The 24,970-nt window shown below is 28.2% G+C and overlaps 1 protein-coding gene across 5 annotated transcripts in view; it reads left to right on the forward strand.

Annotated features, from left to right (window-relative positions):
- LOC132923285 (leucine-rich repeats and immunoglobulin-like domains protein 2) overlaps nucleotides 1-24,970 on the forward strand; it is a 103,982-nt gene that overhangs the window by 73,509 nt on the left and 5,503 nt on the right. For all 5 annotated transcript variants that reach the window (XM_060987168.1, XM_060987169.1, XM_060987174.1 and 2 more), the window contains 7 exons: nucleotides 5,933-6,321; nucleotides 9,118-9,340; nucleotides 9,407-9,543; nucleotides 10,453-10,605; nucleotides 22,424-22,604; nucleotides 22,679-22,818; nucleotides 24,413-24,539. In XM_060987168.1, the coding sequence (XP_060843151.1) occupies nucleotides 5,955-6,321; nucleotides 9,118-9,340; nucleotides 9,407-9,543; nucleotides 10,453-10,605; nucleotides 22,424-22,604; nucleotides 22,679-22,818; nucleotides 24,413-24,539 (1,328 nt within the window). In that variant the 5' untranslated portion in view covers nucleotides 5,933-5,954. The remainder of the gene's footprint in view (nucleotides 1-5,932; nucleotides 6,322-9,117; nucleotides 9,341-9,406; nucleotides 9,544-10,452; nucleotides 10,606-22,423; nucleotides 22,605-22,678; nucleotides 22,819-24,412; nucleotides 24,540-24,970) is intronic.

Consider the following 24,970-nt stretch of genomic DNA (forward strand, 5'->3'; position numbering starts at 1 on the left):
AAATTTTTAATTATTATCTTATTATTACAATTAAATATTCAAAATATAAATTCTTCAAAATATACTATAATATTATTTATTCTAGTGGCGTTTCAAAATAAAGATGGTTATTGTTCCCCTTTGGGCCACCTCGACGGCCATCCATTGAAAATTTACTACCTGCGTGCAATACAAAAGGGTTTCTCAATACAGCTCGGCATAAAATATGAAATAAAATAGGGTTCTTTTCTTGTTTTACTTTACGATCACGCTAAAGATAACCATTTCGTTCTAACAAAGTTTTAGCATGTATACAGCGTGGTACATAAAACATAATATGTGTAATATATTTTGATATTGTGACAGAGTTCTTCCATTTCCAAACTGCACTAAAAATGAACTGCGGACTAAATTAATAAACCTAAAGAGGTAAAAAGTAATTTCTGAGAATTACTTTATTGGAATTTTTTATTTTACATTTTATCACTATTAATTCCAAACTTTGAATTACATCGCTACAACATGGCAATTTATCGTTTGAAAGTAAATGTAACCACGGAGCACGAGACCAGAATTCATTCAAGTTGTTAAATTTTTGTTAGTTATTTAAACGAAACAACAACTAAAACATTATTTCAGTATCCTAAAAAAATTACACGTACACGCACAAAATAAAAAAAACTTTTGTATTCAAATAAATTACACACATTAGATTACAAAATATAGATATTTTTCGGTGTCCGTCTGTAAGTAGGCATAGTTACTATGGTTACCATTTAAAATAAGGTAAACATTATTATTATTAGTACTTATTTTCAATCATTACCGATTCCATCAAGTTTTTATAAAGTGGAGTTATGATTTTTTGGGGTGTGGTAATCAATCCTAATCGGCCGATAAAAAAGTTGCCACTTTTGCTTTCCCATATAGTCCACTATAACTGCAACAATAAGCTATCTCCACCACTTTATTATTATAACTTAAATATTTTTATAACGGTCATAGTAGTATAACAGATCAACTTCACTATAAACCAGCGGTTCTCAAACTATTTTTTTTACGTACCACTTAAGTATATTATCAATCAGTCGCGTACCACTAATAATTAAAAATAGAACGATCCAAATTCCAAATTGTATTATTAAATACATTTATTTTAAACAATAAAGCAGTAAAATACTACAACTACAGTATAATTATTTTTTATTTATTAGTTTTTTAAAAAAAAGATATAAATTAAATAATTGAATGGGTTTATTATACAAAAACGGCCCTCCGCGACCACCATGTAGTCTTTCGCGGACCACTAGTAGTACGGTACCACAGTTTGAGAACCGATGATGATATAGACAATGTAATATTCGAAGTTTGACAGTGAATTTTATTATACAATATAAACCGCAGTATCTCTAAAATTATTACTTTTACCTTATTTAAACATTAAACTTATTTTACAAAATCATAAATTGAAAGTTAGAATGGAAAAATCAATAATAAAGATTTAAAACCTATTTCACAGTTTAATATATTAAACATATATTACGGATAATTACAACGGAAATTTCAGTGCCTGCATTGAATATACGTTATACATTTAAAATGTTTGAATAATGAATTTATGTTTATTATTTATATGCTTTCAAAAACGTACAATATATTATCGTAATAAATAGAGATATTAAGGTGGATAAGCATATTGGCATAAAGAAAAATCTAAAACTTTTTTAGCAAAAAGTTACTTAATCTTTTTTTTATATATTTTACAATACATCTACTAAAGCACAAAAAATAATTAATAATTTTATGATGAAAAAATAATTAATTGATAATGATGAAAGAATGGAGTAAAATTTCACATTATGACGATACTAATCAATACTTATTGAAACAATATATTATAATTTATAACCTAAAGTAAGTTTTATATTTAACGTTTTACTGTGATCTCGTAAATATTATACGTATAAAGTTTTTTTTTTCATTTTTGATTAATTTTTGATTATTTTTTATCTACGTGTTGGTTTTACAAATTATACGTATTGATAAAAATCAACATTACAGTCATAATTTGATTTACCAAAAACTTCTATTGCATAATATGCTACGTGATTTCGCGTTAAATTTTACCTAATAATAGTCTTTGGTTTTTTTTTTTTATCGTTATTGATTGTATGATAACCATTGATGCACATAAACTTATATAACATCAAATATATGTATATATTATATAGCATACATTTTTTTCACAATTTTTGACATAACTACTAAGTTTAAAATGAGAAAATCGATGGTTTGGCAGACATCGCTCTATATATATTTACAAGGCACGTACAAAACGTTTGCGGTGAGCCAGACGTGCAAAGTATGCAAATTACAAGTCAAACTCCCAACGTAAACATAAATTGAAATAAAAGTTTTATTTAGTGATTCCTAATTTCTTAAAAACAGATATAACTTACAACACTCCAAATGTCCAATACAAAGTAAAAATTATTATCTGTCTAGCTCAATAAATATAAAATATATAATGTATGTTATATTTTTATTATATTTTTATTATCATAAATTCATAAGTATCGACTTTACAAAAATATTTTATTCAAAGTTGTATATTAATCATAACATGTTAATCTATCGTATAGTACTGACAAAATTTGACAGTTGAAACATATTTCTTTCAAAGTTATCCAACTTTTGTGATATATTTTCTTATAAACTTATTCGTCATTTGATACTTTAAAAACTTTTCATACATGAAATGCAGATTAAATACATAAATATACTGTGATAAGTATTTTAATTTATAATTAAATTAGGTAATTCAAATTAAAATCAAATACTAAAATTGTTTTATAAGGCTCTATAATAGTTAATATGGATGATTAATCGAAATGAACTACAGTTGTCAATATTATACGTATTCATATAGGTATGTTATATAAAAAAATGTATATTCTTATTATAAGCTATAATTTAATATTTTTCTTTTATATTACAATAGTTAAATGATACCAAAAAGTTACATAAATACTGTAAAATTATACTTGACTGGTTAAGTACTTTATATATTTACAAACAAGTTACTTGGTACACGGTAACTTTGTGAAAAAACAATTTAAAAACTTCATTTTTTTCAAGCTTAGACACAACAAGAATATAATGTGTTAAGTTTAAATTTCAAACACTCTATTTACTATACAGTGCAATTCAGTGTAAACCCCATAGGAATGGCATAATACATAAGGGTCAGAAAACCCAGTGATACAATCTTCAGTAATAAAAATAAAAGATAATATGCCATTGGATTTGAGAGCTCACAGCAAGAAAAAATTAAAAATAAATCGCATCATTCGTATGAACAATTCATCCTTTTAGAAACATTATATTACATTTTCTCAAATCAAGACCACGAAACAAAACTCAATTTTATACCAACAAAAAATAATGTATATATTTTTAAATCATATAATATAACCTATAAAAGTACAATTAATCAATAAAAAAATATCTCCTTCGATACCCCTAAAAGCTTCTTCGTGTATTGTGAAATATTTAAATTTTACGTTGCATAAAAGGTAGACGAGTTCCGTTATTGTCGTTTTTCAACTCCTTCGGGACCTATTGCTAAGAGTAGTAAATCACAATAGTATATATATATTTGATAGATAGCAAACAGTACAAAATTTCTCGTAAACTACAATTTTCACGATTTATTTTGAATATAAACTACATAATATGTTTAATACTTACGAGTATTAACGTGTACAAAATAAAACCCTATGATAATATTTTCAGTAACGCATTTTCAAACAATATTCATCAAGTCCAACTAAACTTAAAATATATTAAATATGTTTATAGCATATAGCTCAAAAAGACTTATTTATGAACATAAAATGTAAATATTATTATAGTTATTAAACTCGAAATCGATTCAATATTTAAAAGCGATTGTAGAGAACCCCACAATGGTCTGTACGCCTTTTTACAAGTCATAAACAGATGGTTATGGGAACAATAAATTACAGAAAGTTTCGATCAAAAGTATTAAGTATTTCCTTTAAGCCATTATAAATCCATATAAACTTGAATTCATTTGACAAATATACATCAAACTATCATCGAACTAAAAAATAAAACTGGCGCTTGTTTTTTTTATATGTTATAGTTTTGTAGTAATATGACCATATAATTTAGGTAGATATGAGTAGGATGATTACCAAGCACACAGCAATATTTTATTTTTCAATCTGATTTTTATGATAACTGTTTAAATAATATGATTTACTATATATTCTATGTGCTTGGTGAGTATATATAATAATTAGTTTGTTTAAAAATGTGTTTTATGATAGTTTTCCTCCGTTGGTAAAATATTATAATTGAATAAGTCAAAAATTAGTTATCATTATTATTTTTATTATTATAATTACTTGTTAAGAAAGTTTAGAACATTTTAGTTATTGTTGCGATCAGCTTGATAAACAATTTAGCTATATAACTCTATGGTTATCGATATAGTTGTGCAGTTGCAGAAACTTGATAAAAACTTTTAAGAAACGTTTTATGTGAATAAAACCTATAATACGTTTCGAATTACGAACCAAAATACATAACCAACATTAGTCATATCGATATGACCGTCTCGAGATGTTGTGACGAACATTTTTCTGTTTAAGACAATAATTAGCACGTTATGACTACCTACAGTTACCAATTTACCATAACATTGTATACAATATGCGTTCCCGAGTCCAAATATGAGTAAAAAAACATTTTTCACGTACCTTTTAGTTGGATATAATTCGGTAAACACACGTCGTATTATCTGTAACGTAATAATACTGTTCCGACACGTACCAATAACACGGGTAAAAAACTCCAAAATAGGTCCAAAATCGTTACAGATATTTTATGCGTAATCGTGTGTCTATTCTGCTGACTTGAATTTAAATATTATTTGTTCTTATTAATTTATGAGTTATTTAAGGTGGTTCAACGACCATTCTCGCGCTCATTTATTTCATTTTTATAATAAATTAGTTAAAACTATGAGTTTTAGAATTTTTAAGTTTACTTAAGATAACCTCAAAATATTATAATCTTACTAAATCGTGCTAACAATATTTTTACCTGATTTTCGTTTTCAATATTTGTATGCTGAAAATAATTGTTAAAACCAATGTCCCAGATAATGTCTATATATAAAATATAAATTAATGGATATTAATAGTTGTTAACTTATTACAGCTATAATAGGTACTCTAACCATTTTTACAAATTAAAAAATTCTAATTAATTATAGAACTAATAACTTTCCAATCATCGTATACCTTCTAAATGTATTATAATGGGCTATTATCCTAAGTACTTAGATTGTAATAACTCAGTAACTACTCATTCAAATTTCAACCTATATAAGAAAAAAGTTCATAAAAGATTAAGTACCTTCTTAACAATTATCAATAAAATTAATGTCATTTAAAAAAATTGTTTTGTATCACCACAAGACTTTCCTTAAATGGTATAAAATTTATCTAAATAGGTACCCATTTATATGGTCTTCAAGTAAATAAACTTAAAAATTTCAAAAATTATAATTTGAATAAATTTATTATTAGAGTAGTCAAGAGAAAAATATGTGATGAGCATGCCTATGGCGAATCACTCTACATATATAAATTACATAGTTAATTACTAATTAGTTTATAATATTATTATAATATAACCATTTTTTTTCGTAAAAGAGTTATTCTCATTAGTGCACATGCAATTATGTATTATTTAAATTTATTTGTGGTAAATATTTATTGTATCTTAAATGTATTTCAATTGTATACCGTGTTGTAAACCGCACTCCTTTGGCGTGTTGAACATATTCCAAACAATTAAATAAATAAATTGAGTCCATAAACTGCAGTCACTACAATAACGTCACGTGGTCTGGTTACAGGTATGGCGACCACCGGCTAGCGATGGTGCCCACGTCGGTATTGGTGTTGTGCGGCCTGCTGTCGGCCGTCTCCGTGGACCCGGCATGGTCCGCCAGCGGTCCGGTCATTCAGCAATGTCCCACGCACGGCGAGATTGCACCGTGTGTGTGCACGGTGAAGAAGAACGGCGGTTTGGACATTCTGTGCGAGTTCACCGATCTGCAGCACATATCCAAGACGATGGCCGTGCTCAAGGGCAAACCGTCGCTGGTCATATTCTACCTGAAGCTCCGGCACAACAACCTTCCCAAGTTGCAGGGTTTCGTGTTCCTAGGCATGGACATCCGGCATCTCACCATACACAACAGCACGCTGGCTGTGGTCGAAGAGTCGTCGCTGAGCTCTATCGGTGAGCATAAAATAACGATGTAGTTGTAAATCACCGGTTTCCGGTTTCCGCACAATTGTTTTGTGAAAAATATCATTTTACCGTAACATATATTTAAATATTATAAATACAAATAAAATAATAATACATCATAATGCAACACGGGTACTCTCCGCCTTTACACACTCCGCAACACGATACCGTAATTTCTGACATTAACAATTTGATCTCCAACTACCCCAAAAATTATCACCTAAACGTGACAATTATTTTTAAAATCCTCCAATATTTCCTTCAATATTCAAATATATTCTTCTTTCCCCACTCTACGCGAGTTGTCTAGTTACCTATAGCAATATTATGGACCACAATTATAATCAAATATAATCATATAAATTTGTATTGTGTCAATAAAACAATCCCGGTTTGGCATGGTCGAGCAAACCGATCCATCCTCTATCGCATCAACTCTCCCGTCGTTTCGTTGTCATAGGTAGATTTTCTACAATAGTTTCTATACAATATGCCCGGTTCTATTTATATTTTATTTTTTCATATTCATTATAAAATTTCACAATTTTTAATTTTAAAGTATACATCTCAACAAAAACCAAACGCATAAATAATATAATAATATACCGTTGGTGTATACGACATAGCAATGCATGAATATACTTCCGGTCTTTCTGAAAATTGTATTATATTATATTAAATTGAATGCGTACTCTAAATTTTACGCAAAACGACTTACAACATCCACACTTTTTTTTCTTTTTGTTTTTAAATTATAACTTAAAACCGAGTTTATATTATAACTTATAACCCCCTGGCACTTGAAAAGCTTACGCCGCGGAACGCGTGGTGATGTTATAATCAATACGCAATGTCAAGCACGAGTCATCGTCAACACTCAAACGTAAAACACACGTCATAATATAATACAATAATATAGTAAGAAATTATTATTGTGAAACAAATTAATAATTAGCAAGCAAATGTTGACGTATATAATTATAATAGACGAACCTATGGTTATATATTTCATTGAATTTCGTATACCAACGATATTATTATTATATAATCAAATCTGTGTAGGTCTTGTATAGTCGATTTTACATTCTGTCGAACTGTTTCGGGAATAGTTTTGAAAAGTTGTACACCTATCAAGTACAAAACACCGTGAAAATGTCGAAAACATCTATGGGTTTTAATACGTCGTCACTTCCGTTTTCAAACAATCTCACATATTCAACCTATAACAAACTTTAAACGAATCTTTATTATTATAGCCACCGTCCATAAAAGCTCTAATAATGATATTTTCAAAAGTATCAAATTTGAGATTATTGACAATAACCTGACAGCATCTTAAATCTCATAAATTGCGTTTGCGCACCTAACTATGAAATATTAAAACAAAGATTTAATTTTTATTATCTTATGATAGTGACCCACTCGATACCTAATAAGAAATATATGGCAGAACGGTACCCACTGCCTACCTTTTTTTATTTTGTGTATTTTGGTACTCGTAGAAATATTAACTACCTATATCAACATTTTATATTTTTAACATATTATATATACATACATAATTATACATAAATACGTTTTTAAAATAACTTTTCTATAATTTAAATTTATCTGTAAAGAACATTCCCAACGGAGCTATAGATTTTTATTATTAGATTGTCACACTTGTAAAAATGTTAATATCTTATACATTTAAAAATAAAAATATTATTATTAAGTTGATCATCTATCGTGTGATTTTTGGACCTTGACATTACAGATTAAGAGTGTTACTTTAAAGTAAATATAAACAAATATTAAAAATCATCGTTAAAAAAAGGCAAAATTAAAAAATATTTTAATCCACGAGGTGTTTTTTGATGTAAATATAAATACAGAGTGTATCCAAAAGGACGTTTTTTTAAAACAGTTGTCATTTTTTTTGTTTTTATGTTCACAACATTGTTCTAATCATTTTTTTAATCTACTATCATTTCGGTTTATTGTTGACTTGTTGTATAATCAATTTTTTACAAGTGTCACTATGGACCGAATGTCAATGGAAACACGTGTATTGGTTGTTAAGACCTTTTACCAATCTAACGAAAGTAGTGAAGACACTGTGCGACGACTTCGCATCTTACTCCGACGAGACGTTACTCCCAATGTGTTATCGATTTGTCGGCTAATAAAAAATTCGAAAAAACTGGTTCAACTATTGATCTCTAAAGCCCTGGTTAGGTTAAGGCGTCCTCATAAAACTCTGCAGAGAGAACTGAGAAAAGTAGTTGTTGTTAATTTTCTTGACCGGACTTCGGCCTGTCAACAAGCTAATGGAGGACAATGGAATAATATTATTTTTCATACATAAACCGGATGTTATACTGAAACTATACATATCTTTTTTTGGACTATTAATTTTTTTTTGCTAATTTATAAAAAGCGTTCTTTTTGGGACACCCTGTGCTTAATGCCTATATTATATTAATTTGTATATTATTTAAAAACAGCCTTAATATAGTATGTAGCTACTAATTACCGAATTTTTATTACAAGTCATAATTTTTTTTTATTAACATAAATAAAATAAAACTGACATTTAGTTATATAATACTATTTATTATTACTTCAATATAGCTCTTTGGTAGATTTTCAGCTATTTTTTTTTTAAATAACCACGTTCGCAACTATGTATAAGGTTTTATATCTGGTATCATGATAATTTTTTTCATCTTTATTCTCATATTAACCTTACTTGAAATATCTGCATATATTTATATTTCTACGTTTATTTATGTCTAAAAGGAAAAGCGCTCACCCAATTAGATCTGTCTCAGAATTCATTAAGCAGCGTACCGACTCCGGCGTTGAAAAGCCTAGATCGATTGCTGATATTTAATTTGAACCATAACAAAATCAGCGCTATCCACGCAAATGCTTTCGAGGGAATGAGCACGCTGGAGATATTGACATTGTACGAAAATAGGCTTACAAACATTGAGGCTAATGCGTTCGCCGGCACAGAGAAGTAATTTCATAGTAGTTTTTTATCTATAGCATTTCATTTATTTATATAATTTAAATCGATCCACAGGAAACTGAAACGATTGAACATTGGAGGTAACGAATTGAGCCGGGTACCAACTGGAGCTCTACAAACAATGGACAACTTAAAGAAATTAGAAATTCAAGAAAACAAGATTACGTCGATTAGCGAAGGCGATTTCATAGGTAATTATTAAAAATTGTTAATCGTTAAAGATTCAGTATTTTTGACTCCTGCATTGGTAATAATAGCACTTGAATACAAATTATATAATACATAATTACTTTTATTTCATAATTTAATATGAAATAATTTTAGTACCCACAAATTTCTCATCAATTATTATAATTTACTGTAAACTTTTGAGCAAAGTGCGGCTTTTATTGAGTTATCAAGTAGATGAAAATGTTAAATAGATTAAATATTAATAGCTAAGAAAATAATTTATTTCATAACACACATGACACATATTAAACCACGTTTGTTAAATTAAAGCATTCGTCATATGACATCCGTCTCTTTTATATGTTTTATTTTTTTATTAAAAATAATTTCAATGCTATTTTTCTTAAAACTCGAGAGTTATTATATTGATGTAAAGGACTTATATCATTTTTTTTTTAAATAATATAGATTTTGTTTAATAAGTATTGCGTTTTTTATTCTGGTCTATAAATCGTTTTTAATTTTACTCTAAATTATTATTAAAATGATTCAGAGATGATATTATTTTAAAAAAATATATAAAATAAAATATATACACATTATAAATTAAAAAAACGACAAATAATAATTAAAATGTAATGTAAAACTTCAAGTCTAAAAAAAATGTTTTCGATAAATTATAAACAATAATAGTAGGTAATAATAATGTTCATTATTAATAATTACGACTTGGTGTTTTAATAAATAATTATCATAAATAAATGTTACAACTGTAATGGCGGTGGCTGTTTTCACTCTTTTAAGGTCCACCTAGTATATTTTACAGCCAAACTCGTAATTGTGGTTGTTAGATCAAAATAATTTTGTCAGAAAAAAATAAACTACTGTTAGATTAGTATATATTAATTCTACATATTTTATCATTTAAGGTTTACAAACATTGGATATGCTGATCCTAGCACACAATTATCTCAAACACATACCTGCCAAAGTATTTCGACATTTACCTCTACTGAATTCGTTAGAGTTGGATGGAAATCAAATATCGAGTATTGACGAAGAGGCTTTTTTCGGTTTGGAAGGTAAGAATATACCTTTTAAAAAAGGTAACAATATGCAAATAATTTTATAATGTATAAAAAAAAAACTAAAACTACAATCAACTTTGTTATACTATTATATTAATATATTATTTTACTACTATTATTATTATTATTATCATATCCAATTTAAAAGATTATGCTATATAATATATAATATATTTTCGGGAATTATGCATCCCTCGAGTTATAAGATGATTGAATTTTCATCGCACAGCTCTCAACCATAAAACATATAAAACGCTCGAGTATAAAAAATATTTAAGTAGTTGTTATTTTAACCGAAACAAAAGATAAAAATGTTTACCATACTTGCAAAAAGCTCAAACATAATTTAATAGAGAGGTATTTCCACAACAACGTGCGACGCGCCTTATCGACATGATCGGCACAATATGTAGTTTCTCGATTAAGATAGTAATTTAGTATTAAAAACAATTATTAATAATACACCTGTAATTGTTAGGTGACATATATTTTTTGTCATCCGTCGAATTTGTTATCGTTGATATTATGTGTATAAATATTAAAATAATATATTGATCTGCCACACACTACTGGAAGTATTTAAATTGCACATTACACTCTGGTTACACTTTAACACGATATATATGCGTATAAAATGAATTCAAATGTACCTTTTAATACGTTGCGATACCGAATAAATCAGACCGGGATTAAGGTCCATTGAATTAATGTTCTTTTGTTACGACGTTTGCATAATCTTTCGGTGGAAGATTTCGAATTTATGCGAAAGGAAATCATATTATAATATTGGTGAATACCTCTACGCGTTTTATTATATAAATGAATAAAGTAAAATATAATATTTAAAACGGTGAAAATAATATAATTGTGGAACGTTAAACAATAACATAAAAAAATACCGTACCGTGGAAATAAAATATATATAAACGAAGAATTTTTAAACGTTTGTTATTAAACTAAGCGGTCGTAAATTTGACCATGAAAAGAGTAATTCGGATCAACATCTATAGTAAGTAATTGCTTTTACAGTATGTAGAAACATTTGTACAAACCTGAAAAATTCCCATAAGAACATTTTCACAGCTCAAACAATGAAGATAATTCGATCAAGAATAAGAAAAACGCACAGCATAGGACAGTTTTTAAGTTGAAAATATTGTACAATATTATATTATATGATATTATGCATGAGTAACATGTCAGGCAAACATTATGACTCTCTTGTTTTAAGCCTCAAGCCATTCATTTTCTTCAAACATTATGACTAACATATTATAAAATATATAAACATACATCGAGTTCAAATGACGGTGCTGCCGAGAAGGTGGCGCAATCTGAAGCTCAAACGCGATTTAAAAACTGTAATTCATCACAAAATATATCACGAGGCTTCCCACCAACACACAAAAACATTCAACAGTCATTTCGCTATTGACAAATTTATCTTTTAACAATTTAAATTTTTTTTGATATTGTCATCAAAAGAGTAAAAAAACAAAAATTTCTAATGAAATAATATAGACATGTTTTTTCATCAATCTATGATTGATCTTGTACTCCCGTTTTAATACCTGCAACCTTTATGTATATTTAATTATGCCAAACCATGCAGTTATCCCAAGTTATTTTTTTTATATAGTTTACATAAAAAGGACTGATTTTTTTATCATTAGTTTTTGGATAACAACAAATTATCAATACGCCCAAGGGTAATAAATTATTTATGAAAACACCAGCGCTAAAAAATATCCCAAGGGCGGGCATGATTTACCCGTCAACTCACCTTTCATATACACCATTAGCGCCAAGAATTTATCATGTAGATAACAGTGGGTTTAAAACGTGATGTATATAAGTTTAGTACAACAAACACTCGAATTCGTAATTTATAATAAGAAACAGTAGATCAGCGTGACTAATTTTAGGTAATTCGAACCACTTTTTCGAACTACACCCGGCAACTAACGAGCACTACTTCTATAATTATATAATTTAATTAGAAACCGAATTACGATAATATTCGAAATGCATATTATAATATCGTCGTCATGCCGACGTGTTATTATACAGGGTAATTATCAAGTATGCTCACCCCAATTTTTTCAATAATGCAATTATTAAAAATCTGATATTTAGAATTTTAAAATAGGTATATGTTTTCATTTACCACCATATTTTCATACCATTCAGATTCTTTTTACTACTTAAGGTGAATTCTCTGGAGATTCAAACTTCTGTTTTTCAAATAAGAATTTTTAGGACTATCCTTTGGTACATATAAACATCCTAATAACTGAAAAACTACGCGATCGATTTTGACTTAGATACATCAAAGTCGTTAAAAAAATGATCCACTAAATAATTATCAGTAAAAAAGAAAGGTTCTTATTTAAAAAAAAAAACAGAAAATTGTTTCACCAGTAGTAAGATCCATTTTTAAACTGTTAATTATTGTTTTTAAGTATATTTTTAAAAAAAACGAAGAAATTTGTTACTAAAAAAAATATGGAGGCGAGCATGCTTGGTGGAATAACCCTGCATATGTATACGTAAATATTATGCATGTAGATATTATAATAATATCAACTGACTTCACGCCATTACAGATATAGGTATAAATGTATAATTGATATAACTCATTAATCGCTAAAACGTTGCACATGAAAGCTGATTTTTTTTTTCACACAATATAATCGAGATCTCAACGCCGTTTGAAAATGTATAGTTGGAGATACCTATACCTACCATATCTACAATACATAACTATAGTTGAAAGCGTTGGACGGGGGGTGGGGAAATAACACTCAAGCCGCAAACGGGGACTTATATATTTATATATATATATATAGAAAAGAAAGGGCAGGAAAAAACGTATAAAAAAAGCTCGTTAAAAATAAATTACGAACTCCGCAAAAACGGATTTACAACGGGCACCGTATTCTCTGTACGGACGTGTCAAAAGCATAAGGGGGAAGGAGAGCTTGTCCGTTTTCGTTCGCTTTTCATTTGCAGCGAGCTCGAACGGTCTGCGTGGGCGAGGAGCGGAGAACAGCGAGTAAGAGATATGTATACGCAGATGTACGACGAGACGAAGGGGTCGGTTGGGGTGATGAAAAGACGGTTGTAGACAGAACGAAGAGACCGAGAATTATAATATAGTTGACGACTATGATATGCACTCGTTTTTAGAGACACGCTTTTGCCGGTATGAAAATGAAATATGATGTCGCGTTCTCAGCATTTCTCTTCCAGCGAAAAATTCAAAACAATTCGTCAACCGTGATGGACACAACCCGCCGCATAAGACTCGACGACGATCGTAGGCCGCGTTTGTTGACACCGAATTTCCGCGCAGCGTTTTCTACGACGATAGTGCTACGGCTCCGTTCAAAGCGTGTGTCATTATATTATACGATACCTGTTTATCATAAAAATGTACGAATAATGCAGCAGTATTTTTTTAAATACCAAACACTTTAGATAAAAAAAAAATCCGTTAATGAAAATTTAAGATTTTCGAAATATACTGAAAACGTAGTTTTATTTTTAATTTATATAATTTTCGGTGTAAAAATAAAACTAGACTAAAATGACATAACTTGGGTCAATCGATTCAATAAAGATATTATTAACATTGGACAATTTTGAAGAGCGAGCTCAATCGCCATAATCAAAATGTTGCTCCAATAACAACAACCGCACTTCCGTTACCGAGATATATATGTCGACGGGTAGGTATATGACTGTTGTGTACTTATTATTATGTCTGAATCGTGACGATATATTCATCGACGCTAATCGAGACCGTCAAATAACGCATAAATACATATAAAACCCGACTATCCGAAATTCAACGGAATCCGAATTTCGTAATCTAACACCATATTATTATAATATTATACGAGCGTATAGTGTCGGCAGTATAATATATTCGGTATGCCTACTACTGCGCGACTCACACAATCACTGCCCTACACATGTGCCGTGTGTCCGTCGATCGATAAAAGTGTAATTATATATCGCCACAGCCTACGGACTGCGCAGGCAGGTATCTCCCATATAATATTATTATAACGGTGGGTTAGCTATGGTTACAGCGTGTGTAAGAGACGCAATAAAACGATGTATTATGTCAGTTTACGACTAGCTATTATCAGTTGGCGCACGTGTAGGCACATTAATGCGTATACCTATGTAGGTATCTACGTGTGTGTGCGCGCGTTTTAGTTCATGTTGACTTAACGACGGACCATAAACTTTTCCCGGAGGGATGCATTTGTCCTCGGAACCCGATTCCCATTTGAAACTCGAAAACTACTTACCCACGTCGACTTTAACACTAGATATCACCAGCAATTATCTGCAAAGAGACGTTTTTCTGAGCAATCGCTGTAATAATTCGTGTTGGTTGTGCTTTCAAATGGCAATTCAAACTTTTTTCTAAAAATATTTCTGAAAACGGTATCCCGAACGAAAAAATATCTCTCGAATGTTACACGAATTCGACGTTCTTATAGTACTATAATATAATATATATCACCGCCATAACCTTTCCGAACATTCGAACGGATTATTTATTTTACAGGTATTATAATAACTACACAATATTCTTAAAAAGGCATCGTGATTATACTGTATTCGTATAGGATAATTCGTTGTTTTTAAACATCGTATAATCGTATTTTTTAACGATATTATTTTAAAAATATTCAAGTCGCTATCTGTTACTTGATTAATTGTCTATTTTGAAATTAAAGCTAGTCAATAACTGAATCTTAAATCAAATTACAATATAATAATTTTACAATTTAGTGTAGAAGACTCTTTTTCCGTTATACAATTGCGGCGATTGATAAATCATCGTAATAACCCTTAACGATTTTGGGAATTTTTTTTAAATAAACAAATGAGAACGAATAATTCATTAAAATACACAACTTGCATCATGATACGCTGCACGCCGCCGGACACACTACCAGTACCCACCCACCTATATAATATGGCCATATAAATTATGCGTGTATGGTTGTTCTTTTTTTTTGTTTTTTAAACTGTACTTTGCATATTCATACAGTTTTATCCTCCGGCATTAAATCACAATGAACTACTGCGCATATGACATAGGTACCTATCCCTCGGCCTGGTCGTAGACGACTTACACACCGCCGAGTGTATAATATAATATCATATTATTATGATGTAGCGCCGAACACGCATCAACGGCGCAACGCGCGTACACCACCCGTAAAATGCATAAGACTACTCGATTTTGGGATGAATACGTAATCAAAGGCCAACGCAAGCTCTTACAGTTTTCGTCTCGACACGAATTAGGTAAAGCGTAAATAGTAATTTATATTTATAAAGCTCACGTGTGTAACTAAATCAAAAATTGTAGAATTGCGCAACGTACCGGGCGCTATTCGTTTCTCTCCCGACGAGAATTCACCACCTCGGGCAATAATTCACACTTGTTGTTTGGACCGCGGCACTGCTGGTATCGCGAATTTATATTCGTTGGATGTGGCAAGCTATCGAATTCCAAGATGTATTGGACAGCCTCCGAACCCTGTACGGGGGGAGTGAATGATTTATGAGCATTACGCCCGAATCACGTCTGGCGGTCGTGCGCCCCCGGCTGGTGCAGCGAAACGGACACTATATTTTATTGGCTGAAGGCGAATCTACAGTCTCAGCCGTGTACCGTTGGGCAGAATGCGATCGGAGCAAGTGCTGACGATGATTTTCATTGTTAATCGTTATTAAATGCATATACCGTGTTTATCTGTTAAGCTACATAAGACACTGTTGATGATATGATAATATGTTACAATAAAAATGAAATTTTTTTATAAGCAATTTGTAATTTTTTTTTTTTAGATCTAGACTATTAAATATTCGATTTAAAATTCCAAAAACGAGAATTCTATTAAACTAATTACCTATTAAAAAAAAAAAAAATGGCAGTGAGAATGCTTAGTAAATCGTTTTATAATACATATAATTTTAAATAACTCAATTTTAACAGAACTTAGACCAGAATAAAATGAAACAAAATAAGAATAACTACTACTTTTTTAAAATTACAAAATACTATATTATAATAATAATCATATTTTTTTTTAAATAATATATACTATAATACGCATTTACCAAGACGCAATGATTAATAAAAAAAAAAAACGCAAAAGTTACAAATAAGAATGGTATGTTGACATTACATTATTATTTATTACATTAAAATAAAAAAAAAACAATTCCAAAAATCAAACTTTTAAAAATCAACAATAGAATTTAATTTACAAAGAAAAACAGAAACAAATGAAAAATTAATTTATGTCCGAACTGCGTACAATAAACACGCTTACATACCCATGTATCAGTAGGTAGTTCTACACGAACGTTTTATAATAGATAAATAAAATATACACGTTTTAAAAATGATGTGAAAAAATGTTGCAATAATGAATTATTGAGCATTTGACTTGATGAACAATAATTATTTCATTGTGCTTTAAATATTGATTTTGTATGCTTTTAAATGGAAAGCTATTTTTGTTCATATTTACCGAAACTTTATTCGAAAGTCGTGAAACGCACTTACGTCGTGCAAATGAAAAAAATTAACGTTTAACGATTTCGTGTAATACGCGTATGTGAAAAATAAAACTTAATTAATGTACACCGATTAATAAACGCTAAAATGGATATCGAAATAGTTTGTAAACATAATACAATATTGATTTAACAACTTTTAAAGAATATTATGATACGAGTATAACGAACATATTGCAGTATAACAACAATAATAGGAGCGAAAAAATAACAATAATTATTGTTTGTAAAGCTGGTAGTCGTGTCTCCATCACAGACTACCCATTACGAACATAATTGTTCCGCATAAATTATGGAAGCTTTATTATGTTATAATATTTTATTCTTAATACTCACCAGTTCTGTTTGATCAGTGGCGTATAATGTATTATCATGCATGCCGTATTTTTTTCAATAATTCCCTTGGTGAGAGAGATTTATTATTGATAATTTCGATTTTTGTACTCGTCTTTGCCGAAACCACACGTAATTAATAATATTAATAATAATCAATTTTAATTATTTAGATATTTTAATTGTACTTAATATTAATTAAAACGTTAACTAACTTACGTTGAGTAGGTACATGTTATTTTAAAATAACAAATAAACGAATTTCAATAAACTAAAATTTAATTAAAATTTAAACATTTTTTTTTTAAATTAATTTTACACAAATTATTCAAAATGTAAAAATTTTTTTTATTTAATGAAAAACTATTATAACATTTTATATGAAATTATAAAGTCTTAGAAAATCCTTTATAGTGGCTGTACTTGACGATAAAACATGTCAATATTGTCGGATAAATATAAAGCTATATCTTTTTGAAGTATACTCTCTTTAAGAATAGTTTTAAAGTTTCTCAATTTTAAATAACGTTTTCATTGGTCTTTATAAACAATGAAGAACATTTACCTAAGAAAACCATTTAAGATTGTAAAAAATCATGATGATAAAGTAAATAGAAAAAACATTTATTTCTATTCTCTATACTGTAAAAGATGTTAAAATAAAAACACGATAAACGTGATTCTTTGCGTAATTCAAACGATCAGATAGACATCTTGATTCAGCCCCATTTTCCCTCTATAACAATATATTTATTCAAATTCTGATATTTTTAATTTTTAAATATACTTGAGAAACATAATCTTAAATACTTAGATCTTTTAAACCATTGAATGAGTATTTTATACAACCTTTTTATTTTCAAATTTGAATTTTTGTTACAAATTGTTAAGTAGATGGATTTTTTACACATTTATACATCAATTAGTGTTTGAAAATTTCACGAAATATTTCAAATGCGTGAAATATTTCAGTATTATAACTGAGCACTGGATAAATGTTGGTAAACTAATGACTAATAATGATTGATATTATAATTTATGATAAATCAGTACCTAAATATTAAATTTGTATACCTACACTAATACGTACCTACTATACACTACATCATCATAGTTATAATTTTATAATAATAAACCGTGTGTCCGTGTACATTTACTTGTTATACATAATTATAAATTTATAAACGTATACCTAAATTACAACGTTTAGATTACGATAATAAAGCATTGACCGTCAATAACAGTATAATAAAAATATTACACTTATGTTTATGTCTTGATAATAGTACCATGATACATGATACATTGTTTGTCAACGTCGTCGACAATAAGTCATTTCCTAGGAAAAAAACCAAGTTTCGCTATAATACTATAAATAGTCGAAAATAAGACCCAATATAGTATAAATATATCAACCACGGTACGCATTTCAATGATTTTACTTAAAACTTTTAGATTATATAATTGATAAACAACCATCATTAATATTTATAGAAAAAATTTCAATACTTCACGTTTTTGTGAAATATTTCAGCATATTATAGTGAAATATTTCACAAGAAATATTTCATACTTCAAACACTAACATCAATAAAAAAAAATTTGATGAGTAGTGTCTATACTTTGAGTTCTTAGGATATAATGATCCACAGAAATAATTTTACATAAAATCTAAGATTCAATATTTAGTTTTGTAGGTTCATATAATATTATGTTCGTAAACTACTTACAAACTAATTAATAAAATTTATTATAAATTTCATATCTTCAAAACACCCATATCAACATAGACTATTACAGCACTATCCTTAGTAATATAAGTTTAATAGCACAAAATATGACCTAATCAAATTTTTATTTAGGATTAAGATGCATTTAACTATTCAACAATTTCTTCTTCATAATAGGATGTCAGCGAACTATTTTTTTTCTTTTTCTGATACACAAGCAATGTACACAAAAAAGCATTCATGTAAAACTTTTTTTTATGGTTTTTGAGTAATTTGGACGTAAAATTACCCCTCATAAAAATAACATTTTGTTTAAATATTTTCTCAAAAACATATATATCTATTTAAATTTAGAAAAATTTATTTTTAGTAAATAAAACATAAAACAGATATGTTAAAATAATATTCTAGATAATTTTTGTTATGGTTAATTTCACTTTAAGATTAATCAAAAATTGTAAAAACTACAATAACTACTTTTTCTTGAATGCATTTTATCTATATAATGTACTTGTATTAAAGGGACAATAAATAGTGTGCCAACATCATCTTCACAGTTTACAATACATAAGTGTGGTTCTTACTTGAAAAAAAAATTGTATCGCTACAGAACACTTGAAATTGCATAAAAAATCTAAGTATTTGAAAATATGACGCTTAAATATACTTAAAAATTCAAAAATCAGAACTAGAATAAATTTATTAGTAAATGGAAAATGAATACTTATTGAATTCCCTCGTATACTTATATAAGTGATACGACTTTTTCATAGTTTATATAGAATATATCTTTTACCTAACAAAGATAAATCCTAATTTACTCGTACTTTGCTATAAGAATTCATAATTATTAAAGGAAAAATAAAGGTTGAATCGCCGTGTATATTAGGTATAATAATTAACCTAACCTTATGTAAATAATAATTAATATACTTCTTTCGCAATATGGATGTATAAAAGACTGCTAAAATTATATTTTAAAAAAATAATCGTAAATTCTATTAACATTGATCAATGGTAGTTTAGTATATTATATAATACAATAAATACTTTCTCAATTAACATCGTAAGTACCTATAGCTAATTTGTATAATTGATTGTAATTTATATTTAATGTTTTTTGTTACTATTGTTATTAGTTGAAGCACTCTGCAGTTAATAAATTGATTTAAAGCCCTAAAATGAATGTAGATTACATTGTACATAAGAATGACAATAATACTTAAAAATAATACAATTTCAAAAATAAAAACAATGCGTCATTCGGTTATTATTATTCACGCTAAATGTTTTTGTAATTTTTTATACAATCTATGCATATTATAATAAGCTCCGCATACATTTTTAACAAACAATTATTTAAATTTGTCTCAAATGTTTACCAAATATAACACAATTTATTTAGTTTAAATTTGCAAATCGTGATTATGTATTCAAAATAACATCGAATAAGGTTGGTAAAAAAAAAAAATAATAATACTGATAATCATATTATTTAATATGAACACTGTATTTAAAAATAAATATTTTAAATCGTTTTTATTAAATCGCTTTTTTTTACATTTTTTATATACTGTTCGTTCCAAAATAAAATTGTACATAAAGGTTATGATATAATAATATTTCATTATTGTGGAAAATTTGTCAAAAAAAAAAAAATCGACAGAATTGCTTAAATTCGATCATTCAAAAATACATTAGAATTCACTATAAATATTTAAATGTAAATACTACTAAGTAATTAATGTTTTACGGGAAAGGTTCTATTATAGCAGTAGACAAAATACATCCATTAATCATAGCTTTTCTATTAAAATATCTTGATTTTAATTTCCGGAGTGATCCGAGGATGATATTGGTTTTACAATAACGCATCCTTTTTCCCGGACAAAATCTTTTAGGACGATAAAAAGTTTACAAGGATATCGATGTTATGTCAATTACAAATGGACACAGATTGCACTTTAGTGTTGCATTTTGGACTATTCTACAGAGTAAGAAAATCTGATAGTAGAAAATACACAGAATTATATGTACTTGGCAAATAAAGAAATATTAAAAAAAATTATGCCATTTTTGCTGACTGTTTTTTGGACGCATAATTGTCAACAATATTTAAATTATATTTACAATCAAACGAGTCTAGGTTAATACAATTTTAATTGAATAGATATTTATTTTTATTTTAATTCATAAAATAAATTATAGTCATAGCTATAAAATAAATTAAACCGAAAATTGTGAGCCTTTATTGTAACGTTTAAACACTGACGGTTGTTAGTATTACAAAGTTGACCGTTCAATTTATTTCTAGGGTCCTGAAATTGAACAATGAACAAATGATATAGAAGGTTTTATGGCTCTATTCCAAACGCTATATATACCAAATTCCACGATGTAATAGTTTTTTCTGTGATACTTTGTGAAAAACATGTTTTAAAATGCTTATCAAGCTAAAAAAAACTGATATGTTTATGGTTTTTTTTCAAATTGCATGTTCTTATACAAGGTAAATGTAACCGATGCTCTTCTTCTTTAAAACCTGATTCAGATAATCAACTACAAAATCAACAATATCTACCTTCAATTACATTATTAAATATAAAACGAAAGTTAGTTCATATATTTTTCTTCAACTTACGTATAATTATTTTTCAACAATAATATTTAGTATACATTTTAAAAATATAAAATCTTAACACAAATATTGGAATTTTATAGTAAATTATCTAAAAATATAATATAAAAAAGTACAGTTAGTATTTAAATTTTAAATAAAAAATTATGATGTATAATAATTTTGTTTATTTCACTGAAATAATGCAACACACCAAAATGAAACATTAGAAATGATAATAATAAACAAAATTAATATAATTGCGTATGCCACATACAGAAGCGTCGAGCACAGTATACCCAGAAGTCTAATTATATTATGTACCTTGTGCAATTTATGTACAATTATAATCTCGGGATTTTTTTTAAACACTAATCCATATTATGAAAAAGAAATATAAACTCATTAAATTATTATAAAAAAATAATTTGATTGCAATTAAAACATCTAAAATGAATTTTAAATACCTCAATAATTTACTTCACTGTGTAAAAATTTATATATTTTCTTCTTTCAGAAAATCTTCAATATTTAAGATTGGGTGACAACAACTTGCATACAATACCAAGCGAATCGCTCCGTCGTTTGCACAGACTTCGACACTTGGACCTTAAAGCAAACAACATATCACATATTGCTGAAGATGCTTTCACAGGTTTTGGCGATTCAATCACATTTTTGAATTTACAAAAAAATGAGTAAGTCGTAAAGATCCCAGTATATTTTATTTCACAAAATCTATTGAATATTAATGCTGATTATTTTTGTTTAGCATTAAAACGTTACCGATGATGGCATTCGAGAATTTGAATTCCTTGGAAATATTAAACCTACAAAACAACAAACTAACGCGAGTGCCGGAAGAAGCGCTCGAGGCAATCGTAGACACCGCAACTGTTATTGATATTATGGGTAAGTCGACGGATATGCAACCAACCCTCATCCCCGACCCACCCACTCACCTCTCAAAAGAGTCCCTCGCAAAATACAAAACATATAATAATAAATATGAATTGTAAATATACTGACAAATAAATGGGTTTTGTTTTCGAAAATCATTTAAAGTTTTTTTCGTCCACGCAAACGCCGCGTTTTTATATACAGACTTCAATTATTATAAAATATGAATGTCGGTGGTGAACTACAACACTTTTCTCACCTTCTGTCAATTGAAAACATGGCGTGAAAGAAAAAGATATTTATTTTTATTAAAGATTAAACTTTGATACATAAATACACTGTTTTGTAAGAGAAATAACATATAACATATAATTAGGTGATTCAATTGTTTTACTATTGGTGCTTAATAATATTTAATACTTTTTTTTTAATCAGTTAGAAGGTACAACTTTTCGACAATTTTGTTGTTAATAAATGTTTAATAAAACCACCTTAGACTTACATTATGATAATTTTCAAACTGCTGTAGATGTTCAATTTTTTAAAATTATAATATGTAAATATCATTCACCCTGTTCAAAGACAATCATAATGATGTGATTGATGTATTGTAGCTGCGAGATAAAAATTTCTTGAGGAATGTTTTTTATTCTTTTATTCTAATGAGAGATTGGACTTTTATGCAGCACCGAAGACCAAACGTTTTTCTGATGTGGTTGAAAATGTTTTTGATTGTCAGATAGGTATAATAAACAATCAAAAAATTATAATTTTTTTTAAAAAAAATCACTTAATATTATATTTTAAGTAAATATACCTATGTAAAGTGTATGCGTATTCCATAAATAAAACATAATTTTAAATATTTTTTTACTACGATAAATAGTTAAAACTGTAATAAATAGTAATACATCCCATACTATTCATATCTTGTATAATTATTAATTATGTATTAAATTGTGGTCATAAACTTGATCAATTGTCTAAAACATATATTTTTTGCTATTTTAAGTAGAGTAAATAGGTATATTATAAGTAGGTAATTATAATAATATAATGTAAACATAAGGTAGGGAAGGTAGTTTTTAAAAATATTAACATCTTCATTGGTTTAACATAATTTGTTCACTTTATGATTTAGGTACACAACTACTAATTATATAAATAAAATCTACTATAAACAATTGTAAACACCTATCAATGTTATTCAGTCACGAAACAACTGTTTCGTTTAACTGCCCATAGTACCACCACAGAATTATCCAATTTCTCAAAAAAGGATCTCAATGATATAAGTAATGTTTTATATTATGTAATACGTAAGCACCTATATTATATTATTTACCCAGAAAAAATATAAATTTTGAAAGATAAAAAATACCATTCCGAGAAATAAACTACACCTAAAAAAAAAAAAATAAAAATCGAAAAAAACACCAAACATAACGCAATATTAATGACCACTAAAATGGACATTATTTCGAGCAACTACCGGATTGTGACGTTCCAGACGATTGGGTTGGATAAAAACGACCCTTTTGTAAATGTTAGGTATACCTGAATCCCAAAAGTTTAATGTTTTATTTATTTTTCTTCGCCTCCTCAGATAACCCGCTGATTTGTGACTGTGACCTGCGCTGGTACAGGGATTGGCTGAAAGAGTTACGTCACCGGGACGACGACGACATCATCCAGAGGAAACACATACTCTGCCTGATGGAAGAAGAACACAGGTATATTGTTTGTTATTTGTAAAATGTTATAACATTATAATAATATGTATTAAGTATTTACACTCAAACAATTTCGGGGCAAGTGCACACGTTAAATCGGAAACCCATAAGTGTAATTTCGCTAAAATTTAGGGGGTGCAACGTGCAAAAACTAATCAGTAAAGTTACAAACTCTCTACAAAATCTAAGTTATCTAGTGAATTTAATTTTATAAATAATTAGTGAATACTGTAATTTATTACATTGATATAATAATAAATTTATTTAGGTAATTAAGAGGGTGCAAAATGATAGTATTGCAACAGTGTAAAAATTCCAGGGGGTGAAAGTGCACCTTTTTGCACCCTCGAGATTACGCTCGTATGAAACACAATAACTATATAAATAAAAAGCGTCGAAATAGGTCCACTGATGTAATTATTATGCATTTT

Source organism: Rhopalosiphum padi, chromosome 2, assembly GCF_020882245.1.
Source record: "Rhopalosiphum padi isolate XX-2018 chromosome 2, ASM2088224v1, whole genome shotgun sequence".
NCBI classification, from domain to species: domain Eukaryota; kingdom Metazoa; phylum Arthropoda; class Insecta; order Hemiptera; family Aphididae; genus Rhopalosiphum; species Rhopalosiphum padi.